The sequence below is a fragment of the Euleptes europaea genome, chromosome 8 (assembly GCF_029931775.1).
Source record: "Euleptes europaea isolate rEulEur1 chromosome 8, rEulEur1.hap1, whole genome shotgun sequence".
NCBI lineage: Eukaryota > Metazoa > Chordata > Lepidosauria > Squamata > Sphaerodactylidae > Euleptes > Euleptes europaea.
Genome location: NC_079319.1, coordinates 75,936,905 through 75,958,092, shown reverse-complemented (window position 1 = coordinate 75,958,092; position 21,188 = coordinate 75,936,905). Strand labels below are relative to the sequence as shown.

General features: G+C 40.7%; 1 protein-coding gene across 1 annotated transcript; it reads left to right on the top strand.

Moving 5' to 3' along the window:
* Window positions 1-4,149: 4,149 nt before the first annotated feature.
* SLC35B3 (solute carrier family 35 member B3) lies at window positions 4,150-20,897 on the top strand. The gene is made up of 9 exons (XM_056854235.1): window positions 4,150-4,405; window positions 5,670-5,791; window positions 7,317-7,471; window positions 10,229-10,336; window positions 11,763-11,860; window positions 15,447-15,539; window positions 15,964-16,075; window positions 18,372-18,441; window positions 20,505-20,897. Exons 1-9 carry the CDS (start codon window positions 4,205-4,207, stop codon window positions 20,653-20,655), a joined length of 1,110 nt encoding a protein of 369 aa, XP_056710213.1. The 5' UTR covers window positions 4,150-4,204; the 3' UTR covers window positions 20,656-20,897.
* The last annotated feature ends 291 nt before the right edge of the window (window positions 20,898-21,188 follow it).

The window sequence follows — 21,188 nt, the reverse complement described above, 5'->3', positions numbered from 1 at the left end:
ATAAAATAAGTGTGTAGGCCAAGCTGAATGTTGGATCAAACCTTGTGATTTGAATGATCTCAGTTCAATGAGGTGTTCAGGGGAATATATTGATTGTTATAGTTTTAATGATGTTTAGTAACTATTCTTAGTAATTATATTTTACTGTGTTTTGACCTTAAGTATATGTTCAGTATTGTACATTGATTATTTGCTGTTGTATTATGTATTATTGTCATGGTTAAGCTCAAGACCTTTGGTCAAAGGAGCTAGTAAATAAATGGAAATGGGAATGTTCATGAAGAATAAATTTGTAATGAGTATTACATCAAGATATGTGTCCTTTTATTTGAGAGATCAGTTGTAGTCAACTGTAACGGATTGTAAGTGGTGGTCTCCTGAATTGATCGGCACTTGTTCAGCAGCAAAAGTTCCAGGTGCAATTTTGTTTCTGCAGGAGATTTCCTGGGCTGGATCTGAGCCTAGCACATAAGGAACCATTGTATTCTTACAGTAACATAGGGGTGTTTTAATTATTGAGACACTGTGCTTTCAAAACAGTTTTTTGGATGGGGCATTTTAACAAATGTTTACCTGTTAGTTACTTGAAAAGTTATAGTAAGATGAAGCATAGTTCACATCACAGTACTGCTTTCCAGAAATTTGAATACCAGAGGCTGTTATTTTTTAGCTTTCTTTGACAAATTTACAATAAAAAATATTGGAGTTAAACTATCAGTGTTTTCAACCGTATTGCTACATTCAGTCTCAAAATTTTTCATCATACCTTGTGCAACCACTTTGTAGCTTTTAGGATCGTTTTAACGTATAATAATCAACTGTGTATTCCCTAATTCCCTAATTTCTAAAACATGACACTGAATTTTGAAGATATTTTGAAAATGCTGAGATTTGCAAATCTTTAATATAGACTGAGGTTCTTCAGATATTGGAACCTTTACAGTTTGAAAACTTTTCATAATTAGTTACAAAGCACAAAAGCAGGGATTTGTTTCAGTGTGACTGAATCTCTCCGAAATTCATCATACACCAATTAATGACTGCTGTATAGCAGACAGTTCAGCCGTCAGAGTTTCTTAATTTATTGTCATTTGGATTATATGGTGCAAAATCCTTTTACACTTGAAATGAAGCATATACAATATTCTAGAGGAGGAATTCTAAACAGAAGAATAGGAATGTAGTTCCCTTTTTTTAAGTAGTTTGAAATTTATTCTGTTAACAGAAAGTAGTTTTTAAAGTAGTTTTTTTTAAGTAGTTTGAAATTTATTCTGTTAACAGAAATTATATTACACATTTGTACAACCCACTCATATGTAGCTAGGCCAGCTATAGCAGTTGAAATCAACCAAACCCTATATAAGATCAAGTTTATAATTGGTACAAGCAGGGGAACTGCAATGACTTGCAGGGAGCACCTGGGGATTTCTGGGGCAGGACCTGGGGCAGGTCATGTCTGATCTGGAAATGACCTCACTTTCAGATGATGCTCTAGGAATCTCTTCAAATTTCTGTGATAAAAACCATAGAGATTGTGGGGATTCCTAGAGCAGAACCCAAACGTTATGTCACTTCCTGGTCAGATGCCGCCCCCCTTTTTTTTCTCCTGCCATGAACTCTGCAGCCGCAGGAATATGAGTGCAGCAGCAGGGGATACCCTGCTGGAAGTGGACACTTGGTAACACTACGGTCGGTCTGACAAGTCCTCCTCCATCATAGGACATGAGTCTCCCAAATCCTAGTCTGAAACTCTAACCACTACATTATACTGGCTTTTGTGGTGTGCAAGCCATGTGGAAACAATTTGCCTGGTGGTTGCTGCCAGGCTGGCAAAGCACTTGAAAAGTCCTTGCCTTTTGTTCATCACATTTTAGTTGATCCTAATAAAAGGTATTACATTACTCTTTGGGGTAAATTTGGTGGGGAAATACTGTTGGAAGGCAATTAAGAATAAGGACATGTGAGTGCAGAAGTTAGTGGAGCTTACACTGTAGCAACTCGTGTCATTTTGTAAGTAGCAGTTTCTGTCTTCAGTATGTGTTGACATCAGATCACAACCCCCCACACACACACACATACTCTGCCCCACAATGATTAAAGTTCCTCTTTTTGGCAGCAATAGCAACCCTCGCTCTGAAGACAGCTGTTCAAGCCAACTGAAATTGCAATCCTGAGTAGAAAGTTATACCCTTCTAAGTTCATTGAGGTCCATGGGCTTAGGAGGAGGTAAGTCTGTTTAGGATGTTAAGAGGAAGGTCCCCATATGCGGAAAAACACCATCGAGTAAGATTCTCTAAACAGAAAGGGATATCTGGGTAAACAGGTGGTGCATAACAACATTTTTCTGGAGCAGCTTCAAAACATAGTTCAGGCAAATAAAAATTAATTACTAACTACTGTCTCAACAAGCTGCTGATTTGATCTTTGAGAGCGTACTGGCTGAACAGCACGTTCAGACAGGATCGGCTAGTGGACAAACTTACCTTAGAACACAGCAACTTACTCTCCTGAGCAAGTGAAGCAATATAGGGTTGGCATGTCCACTTAATATTCTGTTGAATAAACTCCTTTCTTCTTACATGGCTCCTCTTGTTTATTTATTTAGCTGTTTTCTGATCTGTCCTTTGGCTCCACCAAGCCCTTGCAAGTCAGCTTGCAAGAAAAGATAGAAGAAAACAAAACTTTAACTCCTCAAATGTTTATCCCAAATGAGCAGGCATGAATGTGCACAAAGTTATTTTTGGTTTAAGACAGGGGTCGGCAAACTCATTAGTCAAAAGAGCCAAATATCAACAATATAATGATTGAGATTTCTTTTGAGAGCCAAATTTCTTAAACTATATAGGTAGGTACACTGTTTATTAACTTAATAAACTTTAATTAAAGTTTTAAGTCTTAATTAAACTATAGGTACACTGAATAAAACTTGATATCATACTTAATAGTGATCTTATTTATTGATAAAAATTAAATTGTAAGTCCCTGCCATTTCCCCCTCCCCATCCGGAGTCCTCGTCTGGAGGCCTGGTCTACCTCCATAAAAGCCTATTGGTAGACCTGGCCTCCGGCGGAGTCCCATTGGGAGGCCAAGTCTACCCATTGGCTTTCTTGGCAGTAGACCTGGCCTCCGGAGGCCCTTAGAAGCCAATTGGTAGACCTGGCCTCTGAAGGGGGACTTTTTTCCCCTCCTCGGAGTCCAGGTCTACCGCCAAGAAAGCCAGTGGGTAGACATGGCCTCCCAATGGGACTCAGCCGGAGGCCAGGTCTACCAAAGGAAGCCCGCCCCGCCCAACAGCTAATAGGCGGGGGGGCAGAAACCACTGAGCCGCCCACCCAGCAATCACGCGGCTAGAGGGGAGGGGAGGGGAGGCTTTAGCCTCCCAACCATTGAGGGCAAGGGAAAGGGGGACCTGGCCATTCTCCACGGCGGGGGGGGGGAGACAGCGCGCCCGCTCGCTCTCTCTCAGGCGCGCCGGCTCCGCAGCCCGGCTGCCGGCGCGAGCGGGCGCAAGAGCAGGGGCTCCGAACCAAGTTCGGAGAGCCGCACTCAACGGGCCAAAGAGCCGCATGCTGCTCTGGAGCCGCAGTTTTGAGAACCCTGGTTTAAGACAACTAAAAGACAGCCATTGTCTCAGTGCTGTAGTGAAGGAGGAACTTTCATCCAACATAGGTGCGTATTGGGATGATTTGCATTGTGTGCATATTGCAAAGTTGTAACCATCATGTTTATAAATGGACTTGAACCTTTTCAGACCATTGTGCTATAATATGACTGTTACATTCAGGAAATGTCGAACTAAGATAGAAGTGTTACATTTGTTAAGAGAGGAGGAAGTTGTCCGTGAATTAATACATACTGTAGTTTATGAAATCTAGGGATTATTTTATTTCTGGCCTTTTTCTCACTAGCATTATATAACTTTGGATGTCACTAGTGTTATGTTGAATCAAGATAACCAGTTCTAGCACACCTGTTTGTTATCTTGCTGAAATATGATGGTTTGGAAGCAGTTTTAGGAATTTAAAAAATCTTTGTACCATCTTCAAGCAATTTTTTTTTTACAATAATTATGTCTTTACAGTGGGGAAACTTTGTATGACTTTCATTTGTGAATGATGATGTAATCTGATTTTATGTTGTTTTCAGTTTCCAAACAAATAAAGAAAAGACTTCATTATCACCGAATGCAGCAAATTAGGAATCATGGATCTGAAATACAATTCCTCTCGGAAGCATGTATCTATCAGTGTACCTTCAAAATCCCAAGTGATGTCACCACATATCAAATCAGTAGATGATGTAATAGTCCTTGGAATTAATCTCAGCAAATTTAAGAAGGTCACTCAGTTTTTCATTTGCATTTCTGGAGTTTTTCTGTTCTATCTTATTTATGGATATCTACAGGTATGTGCCATCATTTAATGTTTATAATAATGTATGTATTTCCTTCTGCAGAATTATCATTATTACCTACTGCATTTTCTTTGTGATTCTCTATTCATTTCAGCGTTACAGGATGTTGTGCACCTACAAAGGTATGCACAACCAAAATTGCCCCTTTCATTTAAGCAAATGAGGAAAACAATTTTGTGAGTACTTTGAGGCACATATGAGGGGCTTCAGGCTGGGGTGAAAATTTAAGTGTGTTTATTCAGTTAACCAAATTATTAATTTTGGGAATTAGAAACAGGTTTGATAGATCATATGACTTCAGCAAGTACTTGGATCATGCAAATATGTTCATCAAAGACTCTTAATTGACTGCAGCCCTCCTGCTTGTATAGTCTGGGGTCCAATTTAAACACATTACTGGTGAGCAAGAAGAATTTAACCATGTGAGGTTGCGCATGCTAGCATCTTACTTAAAATGGGGCCTTCAGCCACTGTGTGTGCCATGCTAGTTTATCAGAGAGCTACCCCCAGGGCTGGCATTGTGCTGGTAATTGAACACATAGCATGTTGCATGCATAGTGACTCAATTTAAACAAGATGCTGGGCACATGTATCATTGTACAACCAAGTTCCTCCTGCTTGCCAGCATGAATGACAATCCCAGATTTTCCATGTGCGGTTTGTGAAATAGCCCTTCTCTGTTTTAGATACACATGCGGACTATAGTAGTGCCAACTATAATGAATTATTATTTCTACCAAATTATGTTCTTTTATATTAAGCCAACTGAAAGCTACAGGAAAAGGGCTGCTTCTCCTTCCCCCTCTGCTGTTACTGGTGGCAGTTACAAAAAAAAAAAAAAAGACTAATGGCATTTATTAGAAATGAGCGGGCAAATACAAATGGTATCAAATTTGGTGTACGACCGTGTTGGAATACAGAAATGGCTTCCATCAGCATGATATGACTGTTGGATCAAATCTGTCATTTCTAGAAACTTGGACTCCTCCCTGTGGTCCAAAGTAGCCCCAGTTTCTAGTCTTACTTTCTTTAAATGGGAAACAACTGTTCAAATTTCAAGTACCTGAATCAATACCAAGTGAGAAATAATTAATTTTCTCTAACGATACATTTTTAGATAGGGGAAATGACTGGATGCAAAGACAGAAAACTTCTGATGAAACTGAATTTACAAGTTGCATGCTTATTATAAACCATGTAATATGACTATAGGGGAAATATTTTTTAAAAACCATCTTGGTGGTCTTTTTTTCAGGAACTGATATTTTCAGTGGAGGGGTTTAAGCCCTTTGGCTGGTACCTAACACTAGTGCAATTTGGGTTTTATTCTATTTTTGGACTAATAGAGCTGCAGCTTATTCAGGACAAGAGGAGACGGTATGATAATTATTCTCTGTGTCTTAAATTATATAAAAATTAAGTGTGTTAAATTTGACTCCCATCTTAAGGCAGTTTGTTTGATTATCCATTAAATCTAAACATGGTTTGCTAAACAGACAATGCAGTCCTAAGCAGAGTTCAGTGACCTTAGATTGATTTAGGACCATATTAAACAGCCCATGGGGGGCCGTTTTTGCACCTGACAAGGCATGGGAGGGGAAAGAGTTCCTGGGGCCACCATACACCTGATTCAGATTGGGACCTTGTGGCAATTTTTAAAGAACTACAACTGCTTCTAAAATGACGTCATCAGCCATGGGATGGACCTTTAGCCACCGTCATGTTTAGTTTGGTTCTTCAATGGACTGAGAATGGTATAACTCTGCTTAAGATCGTAATGTAATAGTGCAGTCAAATCAAATCTGTGTCTAAACATTGTACCTGATATTTTTGTAGATCCCTTTAAAATACCACCTGTTATTAACTTGTCAGCAGTTTATGAGTTGTGCAAATTCAAATGGATATGATGTAGAATGGCCTCACTGTCTCCTCTTAATATGGAAAATTGTGGATTGCGAACTTTAATTGCATCCAAACAAAAATGCCACATATATTCATACACTCATAAGATGTTTTATATTGAGAGAAGCACGCCTTTCCCATTTACTCTATGTGTAAAATGAATTTACTTTACTGGACTACATAAAATAATCCCAGTAAAATCACATGCTAGGTGTCAGGTGTTTCAGAAAGTCTGAAACAGCTGTGTGTTGTCAGAAGTACAGTGCAAACTCTTGCTAAAATCTGGGATCTAGCAGTCTGTTTCAAACACCCTTGTTCTGGCGATAGGCTTTCCTTCTTACGTTACTCCAAAAGCCGCTTTTGGAATCTCAAGGGTCTTTAGAGCAGCCTTCTAATTGATCACAAAGAGCTGCATGCAGAAAAGGAAATCAGGAAAGTTTCTATAGGGGAACATGGGTTGCAGCATTTTTTAAAAAAATGCAACATATAATATAACAGGTAAGGTTCAGGAAATCAAGATTTTGTAGTTATCTTTATGGGAGACAATTTGAAGGTCCCCACAAGCAAAGTTCTCAAGTTATTTTGGAATAATCCCATTTTCTAAGACCATAGGGGTGTGTTCCCTGGTTGGAGAATGAGCTTTGGGTCTTCCCTGCTTTCTTTTCAGTAGATTGATATGAGACTTCTATTCCAAAGAATGAAAGGTACATAGTAGCTGTGTTTGGTGGATTGTGTTACTAGTTGCTTGTTTGTTAGCCTGCTTGCTGTTTTGAAAAATAAAAAGGTCTATAAAAAAGTAGTAGAACTACCCTTCAGGATCTTACAATAGGAAAAAGCCTTTGTCACCATTCCAAATTAAAGATACTTAGATTTCGGCACTTTTATAGATATTGTGAAGGACACCAGCTTTTATTTGTATTTTCTGTTGATCATAGTATTTAAAGCCTCTCATTAGTTTTACCGTTTGCTCCCAATACATAGTTTCATTTATATTTTTCAGGATCCCAGGCAAAACCTACATGATGATAGCTTTTCTAACAGTGGGGACAATGGGTTTATCAAATACCTCTTTAGGATACCTGAATTATCCTACACAAGTAATCTTCAAGTGCTGTAAACTAATCCCAGTTATGATAGGAGGAGTCTTTATACAAGGTATGCCTAATTCTTGCTATTTAATGCTGTTCGTTTCAGAAAATAAACCTTGTAAAGACACAGTGGGAGTTCCTTTTCTCTCCCCACCCCCCATGTGATTTTGGTTACATTCAAATCCTCAACTGACTTCTGAACTTGAGCTAACAGCCAATAGAAACATAGACTAAACTGTAAACAATGCAGATGTTCCCCACACATTTTTTCTACAGCTTTCACAATCTTGCTTGTGAAAATCTCAATTTTAATTTAAGCCTTTGTGCTTGTGAAGATAAGCTTAATAATTGGCTGGAAAAGCACCAGAAGCTGTCTTTAACACAAGAATATATTGCCTGCTACTGGAACGTGTAGGGAGATGCTAATTGAGCAACAACTCTCTTCTAAACCCCAGCAGTTGAATGATTAGACTTGTATCCGTTCTTCATCCAGTTGCATGTGCGTATGCCCCAGCAGTGGCTATGTAATTCCGTTTATGCTGCGGGGCAGCCAGCTAGTCTTCCACTGCCTTTCTGCTTCTTTGGTGACCTCCAAGCACATTGTAGGACAGTATGTTTTCATCTTGTAAAACCTTTCAAGGAAAGTTAGCACTGCCGTGTTATTTTTATTGGAGGCGGTCTTAGTTATAATTGTGGGAAGTCCGAGTAGAAGAAACACTGTAATATTTGAGACCCCTTGTCTTGATAGACGCTTTCACCTAAATGGTTAATCTTCTAGTTCCATTAATAAAATCTTTAAAGTGTTACCAGTCCTCTGTTGTTTAACCACAAATGAACATTGTGGTCCCATGCTTATGCTGGGTTCCCTCCTCCCTTTTCTGTACACTGGTAAATCCAACAAAATAGGTTTCTGAATGGGTGTGTGATGTTCTGTTGCTTTAAGTGCAGCTAGCCGAGCATTTTGAAGCTCAGAGGCAGTTCAGTAATGGAGTGATAAAAAGAACAACATAATGATGATGTAAGATCTGCAATATTAAAGGGATTTCAAGGCCAAAATCCTCTTTTGCCATTTAATGTAAGCAATCCAAGTATTTGGATAACTCCTCTAAACATGTTAGAAAGGATGGTACAGTGTGCTACTTACAAAATTCATATGCATGGGTCGAAAGACTTTGAATGGTGCACAACCAGAGTTATACATCATGAAATTTCAGTTCCCCAGAAGATGTGTGGAGGCCATCTCTTTTGGTATTGTTGACAAATATATTGCCTGAAAGGGCAGGTTCATAGGACTGAATTATACATTCTGGAGAATGTGATAGTGATAGAATGGAATGTACCACTTTGGAATACAGATGATGGGTTCCACCTTTGTAGGTTCCTTCACATAAACTACTCCATGCAAATAGAAAACTACTCCATCAGGGAGAAAGCTTATACACCCATCTCTGCTTACTGATCTAGTTTTCTGTTGGCAAGGAGTTTTTAACATTTAAGAACATTCCTAAAGGAAACCTGTTGTGATTCTCCTACTGTATTCGAAAGTGGCACAGTCCATTCCTACTTCAGCATTTTCATCACATTATTCCCACCTGTGTAAGTGAGGCCATATTTTGCCAGGGTGGCATGGTCACTGATTCCAACACTTCTCCAGTAAACATAGTCAGGGAGATCTTGTGGGAAGAGCAGATGCTGCTGCTATTCTTCATGCTACCACAGTGGGCTGCACTGATATAGGGAGTTGTCTGGGTTTGGTTCCCATCCTGACCTTTGGCCTCAACCTGGCAGCCCCCTTGCCTGACATACCTGATTAGGAGCCGCTGCTGATTGGGGCCAGTTGCTCCAAGCGCAGCCATGCCTCCATCCAGGTTAGCTATCCCAAGCCCAGCACAGCTGCTGACATCAGAGACCAGACCAGCTATGTTATACCCCGGGCCGCCAACACTGATGACTCCAGCAGCCACAACCTGCCAGATCCTGCCACTGCTACCAAGGCTAGTGCTGAGTCAGGAGCCCACCCCGTCACCCAACCTCTTGTCCCTCCAGCTGCTCACATGGAACCCGGAGGATGCATTGGGCTCCAGAGAGGGGCAGCCTCCAGCAGCAGCCATCAAGGCCATAGGCCTCCTGGCTGGTGATGTCATCAGCTGGTGCCAGGGAAGCAGCAACATTAGTGAAGATAAGACAGACTCCACCTACCAAGGATGGCCACCCCAGAAGCCAAAGGATCGTAGCCCTTGACCCCCTGGCCAGGGCAGCTCCAGTGGAGACCCACAGATGGTGGGCCAGATGACAACCCAGGGGAGAATGGGTGGAGGAGAGGAAAGCCAGAAGGAGCCAACACCTGGGGATTGGTCCTGTCAGGACCCAGAGGGGAGGGCCAGAAGTGAAGGGGGGAGAATATAAGGACACCACAACTGGTCCGAGGAGAAAGCCCTCCTGAGGGGACAAGGGGGCCTTGGGTGCAGTAACCCTGGACCACCCAATCCTTTGCTGAGGCCTGGGGAGACCCCCAAGAAGCAAAACGCAACACCAAAGGGTCAAAGAATCACGATGCCAGAGGAATGCACATTCCCCACAGGAATATACATCATCCACCATCTCCACATGTTCTCCTGTTACGTATGGTACTGCAGAAGAGTGGGAAGGTTTCAGGCAGTTGAAGCAGCACTGTGTTGGTAAGAGAATGAATGAATGAATGAATTGGCGCAAAGATTTTGGCAGCAGGGATAGACTGGATACTTGATGCTGCTTTCCGTGTGCTGAAGATCAAATTGAAAAATCAGATGTTGCGTCAACCCTGTTATTTTCTTTCTGGCCATAGGAAAACGTTACAATATCGCTGATGTTTCTGCCGCAATATGTATGAGCTTGGGCTTGATATGGTTTACTCTTGCTGATAGCACAATTGCACCAAATTTCAACTTGACAGGTAAAGCCTTAAAAAAACGTTCTTTGTTAGAAATGAATGTTTACAAGAATTACGCTTTTTGTGAAAGGGTACGTCTGACTAAAAATTTCTGTTTGCGACATAGTTGTCTCATTCCTGCAATGGCTGCACAATTCTGTTTGTGAAGTCACAGCAGCCAGAGTTGCTGGGATGTCCTACTGTAAGCCTTTTGGGCTGGCCCAGCACATCTGAATATGGAACAATAATGCTTTGATGTTGGTCACTATATAATGTTAGATTTTCTTCTGCCACTTTATAATCAAATTTAGTGACAGCATTTACACCCAAGTTGGTATGATTCTTAGCCAAAGCATTTTTTGACTCGTGTAATTTAATCAAAATTCTTTAAACATTCACACTGTCAAGGGCAAATCTATTTACATGTGACAGTTTTGCCCAAGGAGACAAAACTGTGCTTGGAGGTTAAACGGAACTTGTAATTTTTGCTGATACAAATGTTATAAACATAAAAGCTGAGTGAGTTTAAAGTATTGGCTTTGTGAACAATATTACCAGTATTGTGTCCGGCAGACATTGGAAAATTAGATTTAAAGCTCTTTTAATAGCATTGAAGAACATGGTAAGCATTATTGTGCAAAAGGGAAAAACAAGCCTAAAGAAACACACAGTACTAAGAATTCTGTTCATACATTAAATACATTGACAGCAAAGAAAGAAACAGCTTCTTTCTTGGACCCGGGAAGAATATACATTCTGAATTGTGGGGGATGACGACAATAAGAGTTTCTTTCCCAACCCCCATTTATCCTACAATAGTAGAGATGATCGATCAAAACAAAACCTGGAAAGACAGCATAATTTTAAAAAGGCTTAGGAGGTCTTCTGTGGGTTTTCTCCATTGCTCCATTTATTATCCCTTACACCATTTATACAAATTAGATACCCCTCTGTAATGATTAAAAGTATGCAAGTGGTGATGAAATATATAGGAAATGCCCTTGCTTCTTTTTAGAAACTGGATCTAATGTCCTTGCTTCTTTTTAGAAACTGGATCCACATCTATTTTTGTAAATTCCCAAGGGACTTTTGTTTTCTGTTTCACAAACAGCACCCCAAGTCTCAAACTGCAAACAGAAAGGCCTTATGAGAGCCATGGTTCGGGACAAAACTTAAATCACAAGTCCGGTGACATTAATTCGACAATGTTTGTTGCTTGTTCTTTAGCTGATAAATGAGGGGAAGGCAACAGAGTCCAAGAGGAGAGAAGAGACAGAAATAGTGGGGGGGGCAGACAAAAAGGGAGAGGAAAATATCAGTGGGAGGGACAAGCAATAGAAGGCAGTGGGAGGGGGCACAAAATTCATAGGATCCTCCCTGCAGGTTCTTGGTTGTTACATACTAATTTGAAATCTGTGTGTTCATTTCCCTTTTTTCTGTTTACTTTAAGGTGTGGTCCTCATATCTCTTGCCCTCTGTGCAGACGCAGTGATAGGCAATGTACAGGAAAAAGCTATGAAGTTGCACAATGGATCAAACTCTGAAATGGTAAATGTTCCATTCTGTATTGTCATTCTGTTAAGTAGGTGTCCAGATGTAGAATTCTGGTGCATTTTTGTCTTCTATGTTAAGTTGTGTGTGTCAAGTGCCGTCAAGTCACTTCTGACTTACGGTGACCCTATGAATCAATTATCTCCAATACATCTTATCATTAACAGCCTTGCTCAAGTCTTTCAAACTGAGGGCCATGGCTTCCTTGATTGAGTCTATCCATCTCATGTCAGGTCTTCCTCTTTTCCTGCTGCCTTCAACTTTTTCTAGCGTTATTGTCTTTTCCAGTGACTCTTGTTTTTTCATAATGTCACCAAATTACAACAGCCACAGTTTGGTCATTTTAGCTTCTAGGGAGAGTTCAGGCTTGATTTGATCTAGAACCCACTTATTTGTCTGGAAGTCCATGGTATCCGTAATACTCTCCTCTAACACTAAATTTCAGATGAATCAATTTTCTTCCTGTCAGCTTTCTTCATTGTCCAAATGTCAAGTTGAGCTACTATTAATGATCTAACCCTAACTTCCTGTCTGCCTTTTATTATACTAATAGTTTCCCCCCCCCCTGGCCAAAAAGCATACCAAGAGAAACAAAAAAAATATTTTAAAATGCATTGGTTTCAAACATAAATTTATAGAAATTCAGCAATCTAAATGTGTCTTCTTTGCAATATCAGCAGTTACATTATCAATTCAAATGTAAAACTTCACTAGACACCTTTGTACCATTTTACTCTGAGTCTTGTCGAAGCAAGGACTACTGCCATTGAATAGTTTAGCTTACTACTCATGGCTATATTAACGTTACCCTGTTCAGTCTCATAATGTGCACATCTGCATATTTGTCAAAAATATAATTTAATCTGAGGTTGTGTTTGCAAATGATCACTGGGGGTTAGGGTTGTCAGATCCACCCTGAACTCCAACAGGGGATTGGGGGGGTGGGGGGTAGGGTTGCCAAATCTAGGTTGGGAAACTCCTGGAGATTTATTTGAGGATGGAAGGACAGCGACCTCAGTGGGGTACAATGCCATAGAGTCCCCCTTCCAAAGCATTTTTCCCCCAGGGGAACTGATCTCTGTAGTCTGGAAATGAGCAGTAATTCTGGGGGATCCCCTGGTCCCCCCTGGAGGCTGGCATCCCCACTGGGGGTACAGATTTCATATTTTACTGATAAAGAAGAAGAGCTGGTTTTTATACCCCACTTTTCTCTACTATAAGGAGTCTCAGAGTGGCTTACAATCACAATCCCCTCCTCTCCCGACAGCAGACACCTTGTAAAGGCCATTCTAGGAGTAGAAGGGATAAAGTAGTGTTCACTATTAACTAAATTGAGAGAGCACATTGCAGTCTTAAAATTATTTAGGAATAGCGCCACGTAAGATCAGATGCGGAGACTCAGAAGACACATAGGAGCTATTACAGCCATGCTATGGATCCCTCCTGGTCCAAATGGTCGAACTGGGACAACCAGTCTCAGCTTCCATCAGCCAGTCAAAAAGAGTAACTATTGCATGAAATCCCTGTGCTAATTAATACCGTTTTCCTTCAGGGCTACTTCTGATTTGGTGCTAAACAAGATAAAGGGGAAACTTATTAATGTACCGTTCTGAATAAGTGGTTTGAAATGTATGGCGTCAGTGTATATTTTCTTGTAATCAATGTACCCCTGTTTTATTTAAAATGCAGTACTAATTTCAGTGCACTGCTTTGCTTTCAGATATGCGCCACACCCATCCTTGGTTGTTCACTGGCCTAACTGCATATACCTCAGTGCATATAGGCTCCTGTTTCTGTGAACCGAGACCCTTCATTTTCCAAGGTATTGGATCACACATACATGAGCCTAGGTGCATTAAAGTGCTTTTTGAATGTGTGGGCATATATATCAGATAGGGTTGCCAATCTCCAGGTGGTAGCTGGAGATCTCCTGGGATTACAACTGATCTCCAGGTGATAGAGATCTGTTCACCTGGAGAAAATGGCTGCTTTGGAAGGTGGACTCTATGACATTATACCCCACTGAAGTCCCCTCCCCTCCCCAAACTCCGCCTTCCTCAGGCTCCACCCCCAAAATCTCCAGGTATTTCCCAACCCAGAGCTGGTAACCCTAATACCAGAGTGTGCATACCTAATTGCTCTTCTTCATTTGTACCCACTGTGTTTCTGGATATGAATGAAAACAAGGAATTGCAGGTGCTTATCCAAACATGAGGAGTGTGCTTCACTTATTCAAAAGGATGTCTTTGTAAGTAAGGATGTCCTTTTGAATAAGTGAGGCATACTCCTCGTGTTTGGATAAGCACCTTGACCTGCAGCCACCCAAGGATTTCTTGGATTGATGAAGCCTGAATAGGTGAAATGGGTATAAATACCAGAAGCCCATCTTCTTATGGAATCCAGTGGCATCAATGGTGCAAAGAATAACCATATGTCTAAGTGAATATTGATACAATTGTGTATCCTATTTATGAAGCAAACCTTCAACTGTCATTTCTGTATCCAACGTTATTGTACTAGTACTTATGCAGTTAAAGTAACGGTATTATAAAAATATTCATTTGAAAAATTTACTATCCAGACAAATAATTCTTAATTGAACTTTACATAGCTTGTATATTGTAATATCAGCATATTGGACAGTGGACCACTAGTGCTGGTTCTTTGCAGTACTCCAGTATTTTCAGCACAAGGCGCACTTTGAGTTCCCAAACCTCCAGGTGGTGGCTGGAGATCTCTCACTATTACAACTGATCTCCAGGCAACAGGGATCTGTTCCCTGGAGAAAATGGCTGCTTTGGAAGGTGGACTGTATGGCATTATACCCTGTTGAAGTCACTTCCCTTTCCAAACCCCACCCTCCCCAGGCTCCACCCCCAAAATTTCCAGGTATTTCCCAACCTGGAGCTGGCAACCCTACTCCATGTCAGTGTGTTAATTTTCAGATGAAGCATGCTTATCAATGAGCAGCCTATTCCTGAAAGGGGGGGTAGATCTGCCAAAAAGGAATTAAATCATTAAAAATACACACACAAAAAAAAAAACAACCGAAAATTCCCCCATTGAAATCAATGGGGTTGTGCCACCTGAAAAGGTGGCATACCACAATGCTGCGAGAGGGGGCATTCCTGGGGCGCAAGGGGTTAGGAAGCTGCCTAAAGGCAACTCCACCCCCAGGAACGCCACCCCATGCCGGTGTGGGCTTTCCCTTCTGGGAATTCCCTGCCAGCATGGCTGCGCTGGTGGCAGGGGGCGTAGTTCTGCAACTCCCCGATACCAGCTTGTTTGACCCCGGGATGGCGTAAGTGCCCCTTATCCCAGGTTAAAGGGACACTCACGCCGGCTCCTAAGGAGCGTTGGCTCCCCCCATTCAGGATTGCAGCTTTAGTCCTTCAGAAACATAGATAGCCCTTCAGTTAATTGTGTGAAAGGGCCCACAGTCTGCTAGAGAAATGTTACTTCCCAAAGTAACAGCTATCCTTCCATCAAAGAGAATGTGCTAACAGAGCCACAAAGCTCACAATTTTATGGCCTCTTTAAAATACCGCAAGATTAAAATAATTTGTTTTTGTAACTATTGCAGGTTTTGTATTCCTATTCAATAGGTTTCCTGTACATTTTGTTGGGACTGACTTGCACCAATGGCATAACCCCAGCAGTAACGTTTTGCTCAAAGGTAAACACATTATTTTTTTTTAATTAAAAAAAGGGTAGAGTTTTCGTTATGTACTGTGTGACTACTTGTTTGAAAAAAGCTGTTAATGTAGTTTGGCCATTCTTAGTGCTGCTTGAACGCTACATGTATTTAAAATAAGAAAGATAAATTGTGGTGATTCATAAACTAATACCAGTTGTTTAGCCTGAAAACTCTTATAGGATGCAACCTCATCAGAAAGTTATATTCTTTTTGAAAGTCAAGTGTTTTTTTATAATTTTGTTATTACTTTCTCTATTATTCAATCAGAATTAAATAAAATCTTTGAATGCTGTGAGCATTTTACTTTAGTTCAGGCGGTTGATTACAAGACTTTATTTCATTTTGTAATACCTCAGGGTTTGTTTTGCATTTTCCTAATAATTTTTTTTTGTTGCTCTTGCAGCATCCAGTTCAGACATATGGCTACGCATTCTTGTTTTCTTTGACTGGGTATTTTGGAATCTCCTTTGTTCTGGCTTTGATTAAAATTTTTGGGGCTCTTTTGGCAGTAACAGGTATTTTATAATTCATGTTTTAATAGAAGATCTTAACAAAATCCTGCTGTCTGGTCAAGCTTATGAAATTATTTCCACTTTATCTACTGCTGTTTGTTTTTGTGAATAGTTGTATGGATTCATGTGGCAAAAGGTAAATTATTTTAGCAGTGTACAGCTCCTGGTTTTGATCCAATGCTGCCACTTACAAAGGCTGTTTGCATAAATTTTAGATAATTGGCAAAGTTCACTTTCCACACATTTTCAGTTCAGAAATGTAGCTCAGAACATACATTATGCGGTAAAGAAATGTGTAGAAACAAAGGAAGTAGCAAAAAAGAAATTACCAAACGGGCATCTCCAAGTTTCTTAGCCGTAAACGTAGCCTGTTTTAAAATGCCTTTTTAAAATCTGATGTTACTTTTGTATATGATCAAAACTCAATGCACTCAAGAGCATTAAAATAGACAATGTTTACAAGTCAATTACAATATTCAAAACCAAATATATTCTAAGACTTTCAACAACTTGAAAGACATTGGAAGAAAAAAAGCAAGTGTAACCCTATCAGTTGCAAAATTATTTTCTAGGGTGATGGTAGATAGAAAATGAATGATTAATTTTATCTCAGGGGATTTTATAATGATTTAGCTCATGGTCTCTAGGCTGATAGAGCTGTATCATTAAAGTAAAGTAGACTAAACTAAAGCAAGTGGAAGCTGTAGGAGTCTGTGTTAACATTTGTATTAAAAATTTCCCCGCACTCCTTATTGTCTTCCACGGTAACCCTGAATATTTTGATGATTACAACCTTCTCTGTGCTTCTGCTCCACTTGTGGTGTTCAGTATTTCCCGATCCCTGCTTTAAGTAAGGGATGAATAGTATTTTCCTTCAGAATCAGAAAGCCTCAGCTCTAGTTTTACATAAGAACATAAGAAAAGCCCTGCAGGATCAGACCAAGGCCCATCATGTCCAGCAGTCTCTTCACACAGTGGCCAACCAGGTGCCTCTAGGAAGCCCACAAAAAAGACGACCGCAGCAGCATTGTCCTGCCTGTGTTCCACAGCACCTAATATCATAGGCATGCTCCTCTGATCATGGAGAGAATAGGTATGCATCATGACGAGTTTTAGTTCTGGCAACATACACCTAGGTGACCTTGGACAAATTACTTCACCTTTTTGTGCCTCCGTTTTTCATTTTTTAAATGGAGATAAAATATTTAACACATCCATAAAGAAGTGCTTTGTCTATCTGTGGGGGGGGGGGGGAAACGTCTGTGTCACTGCTGCCTATTCTTTCATTGCTGCGTATTGTAGCATAATGAGACAGATACACTGTATGGTAAAAGCCTGGTAAAAGGTCCCATAAAAGGTCTTCATAACTGCAAAATCTTTTGTGAAAGCAGAAGACTGAGCAAGATAATTTTGCTGACCTTGTTGTGCCTGCAGGGGAGTTCCACCATGCACAGTCACTTAAACTATGAAGTCTGCCTGATAGCGCTAAGGCTTAAAAGAGCTGAGGAGGAGGAGGCTACCGTAATCGAGCTGTAATAACCACCCAGCGTAAGGCAGTATTTATTAGGCCAGTTGCGCAGTTAAATACAACAATAAGTCATCTGCCTTTTAATGAACCGATCCTTTAAATGTAAATTACTGTATTTCCTTCTTACTGAAATAGAAGTATGTCTTTGAGCTGTTAACGTACTGGAACCATAAAAATAAACAAGCATTGCCTTAAATCATAGCTTTGCTAATTTAAAATGTCGTCCCACACACACATATTAATTAAAGCTCACAGCCCTCGTATTTATGTAGTTAGGTGCCAAGGATCAGTTGTAGTGACTTCCAGGCTGTCATCTCCAGTTCCTTCTCCTTCCATCCTTCCCTTTGAGGAGCATGCACTAGTAGCATTGAAATTGGTTGCCAGACCCCCGCTGGAAGGGGACCTACTGTTTTGGGGCCCCTTTCCCAGGTGCTGTCCAATTGGTTGGCAGGGGTCTTACTAGACATAAAATGAGGCCTAGGCCTCGACATTGCTGGCACAATGATGTCACTTCTGGAAGTGACATCATCACGTCACCAATGATGGGGGAGACGCTCTGGTAATTGGGCTCGTTGCTAACTTTGTTTTGTGCAAGTTCAACTAATTTTCTCTGTACTGCGAACCATCCCTTCCATCCATTGCAACAACATTCAAGATTGACTGAGTTGTGAGGTTGAGGCTCCGTGTTTGTGTTGCTTATCTGTAAAACTCATAAAACTATATTTTAATTGGGCAAGAATGAATGTTTTTTATGCTTTCCCCCCTCTGCAGTAACAACAGGAAGAAAAGCAATGACCATTGTACTTTCCTTTTTGTTTTTTACAAAGCCATTCACATTCCAGTAAGTATTAGTCACATGTCTATGTTCTGTGAATTTGAATATGCTGAAAATTAATATTATATATTTATAGTATTCCAAAACCTCTAATATTGTTCTAGTTAGGGAAGTGGAAATGTAGGGGCACACAAAAGCTATAAGAGACAGTGTACTGCTATGCACTTGGATCCCAGCAGTGGAATCTGCATTCTGCTATATTTCGTGCCTGGTAAGACCCCCCCCCCCTTTCAGTTTTCCAGGAGGTACCTGTTCAGTGTTGGCCCCCTTCCACTTTGTTGTCCAGTCCCTGTGCTAGCAACATAGAAACCAACCGCAGAAGGTAGACTGGGATCAGATTGTTCCTCAGGAATTAGAACCATAATCAATACTGTTAGGGTTCCCTTTTGCTGACCTTGAAAACAGTGGTGGGAGGGACCCCAAGAAGCTAGTAAATGTGGGCATATTTCCCATTTATTCAGAGAGAATCTCTCTCTGAATAAGACACAGACTTAATGTTTTCTGTTGTCTTGTTTGTGTCTTAAATAAAACTGCTTATTACGTTAATTTACTTTAATAAACCAGTTGCTTTACAGTTTGACCTGTAGCCTTTACATTTGATTTAAAAAATTAGTAAAATTTAACCTCTTTCTGTGAAGCTGAAACTGGAATTAATGTCTGTTTTGTATCTCAGTAAGCTTGAATTACAAGGTCATATTAGAGTATTCACTGGGGAACTGTTCGGTCAGTCAGCACAGATAATTTTTAAGAATTGAAAATGTTCACGGCTATTTGGTAAATAAATGGGTAAATAAATTTGGTAAATCAATTTTTACATATTTCTAAATGAAAATTAGGCTGTAGCCCAAGCCCTGATCCTCAGATCTTCTTATGGGGCTGGATCCAATTAGTTTTTTCCACTGGTGAGAAGGTGGGGAAGAGGTCCCCTTTGATCACTAAAAAGATGTGCATGGGACCAACATGGACAAAATCCATGTGGGATGAGAGAATTGGGTGACTCCGAGTGAAAAAGCTGGCTGGATCCAACTCAAGCAGCTCTACACAAGGATCTTGGCACTCATGCTTCCTGGAAAGAAGTTCAACGGAGTTGGTGGTTCCTTGATTTATCCCTCCCCACTCCTTCAAAATTGGTGATCAGCGCTGGCGTTATTATTAGATGGCCCAGGCTAGCCTGATCTCGTCAGATCTCAGAAGCTAAGCAGGGTCAGCCCTGGTTAGTATTTGGATGGGAGACCACCAAGGAATACCAGGGTTGCTGTGCAGAGGAAGGCACTGGCAAACCACCTCTGTTAGTCTCTTGCCATGAAAACCCCAAAAAGGGGTCGCCATAAGTCGGCTGTGACTTGACGGCACTTTACACACACACACTCCTTCAAAACTGGTGATCAGCGCTGCCGTTATTAGATGGCCCAGGCTAGCCTGATCTCGTCAGATCTCAGAAGCTAAACAGGGTCAGCCCTGGTTAGTATTTGGATGGGAGACCACCAAGGAATACCAGGGTTGCTGTGCAGAGGAAGGCACTGGCAAACCACCTGTTAGTCTCTTGCCATGAAAACCCCAAAAGGGGTCGCCATAAGTCGGTTGCGACTTGACAGCACTTTAGACACACACACATGATGCAACAAGGATCTCTTAATGCAGAATCCAGGAACTGTGTCCCATACAGTCACCCCCTTATTGTGCATGCAGAATGTCGGAGGTGATACATGCTCGGATAGCTGTTTGGGGATTAAAGCTCTTTATATTAGTGGGCTCCTCCACCAATTCTGATCCTTACCAAGTCTGAACTTTAATTCCGTCTGAGTGAATTGTGTTTTTTCCGTGGGGGAGGGGGGAGCATGCCTCAGTTATCATGTTTGGGAGACACTGATTTATGTAATAGCAATAAACAATTGCAATGAAAATTAGCAAATAATATGTATCCATGTTGAATTTGTAGAAATCGAAGGAGGCGCTGTATTAAATTAATAATTCTTGCTGTCTACACTTTTGCTTTCCACAAGACACCTTAGTGTGAAGTACAGAAACATATGTTTATATGATGCTTTATTTTCTCTTCCCCTTTTTAGGTATGTATGGTCAGGCTTATTAGTAGTCCTGGGTATATTTCTCAATGTTTACAGCAAGAATATGGATAAAATCAGACTGCCATCAATACGCAGTGTCTGGAATAAATCTGCAGAAGAAAGAAAGACAAGGACGTTGTCCCAGACTGTGTAGAACAGTGGTTTAGGCCATGCATTGCACATTTATTTCTGTTATTACATTGCCATAATCTGGCTGATTCATTTTCCAAAGGGAATGATTCTAAAACCAAAGGAGCTGAAGGCCTTCTGTCTGCTTGTGGATGACTAGAAGTGAACACGTCCACAACGGCTGTCTCTTAGGAGCACTTGGACCTCTTCCTGTCCTGGGGAAACTCCATTTGACTATGAAGGACAGCAGCTCTGGGTGACTGTCGAGATCCTCACCTCCCGTTGGATGAAGAGGAAGGGCTTATATGTGATTAACTTGGGCATTTTAATCATATCAAAGATGATGCTGCTGAAATCAGTGGGTCTTTGTGTTTTATTGTTGGCTTGGTTTATTTAAAAGTAATGTATTTGACACTTAATGGAAGCTGATGCGAACCTGATTGACTAAACGGAACATTTAAACCTGCAAGGTTGAGATTATCATGGCATAACTTTTGCAATAAATTTTAAAAGTCTAGGGTTTTTTTAAGCTTTTGATCAAGTAGTTTTAACTTGAAA

Bases quoted from the DNA above. Each gene is read 5' to 3' on its own strand.
- SLC35B3 (XM_056854235.1), top strand. From the start codon at position 4,205: ATGGATCTGAAATACAATTCCTCTCGGAAGCATGTATCTATCAGTGTA. The intron at 5,792-7,316 runs GTATGATAATTA...TATATTTTTCAG, and splicing joins ATTCAGGACAAGAGGAGACG to GATCCCAGGCAAAACCTACA. The intron at 18,442-20,504 runs GTAAGTATTAGT...TCCCCTTTTTAG, and splicing joins ACAAAGCCATTCACATTCCA to GTATGTATGGTCAGGCTTAT.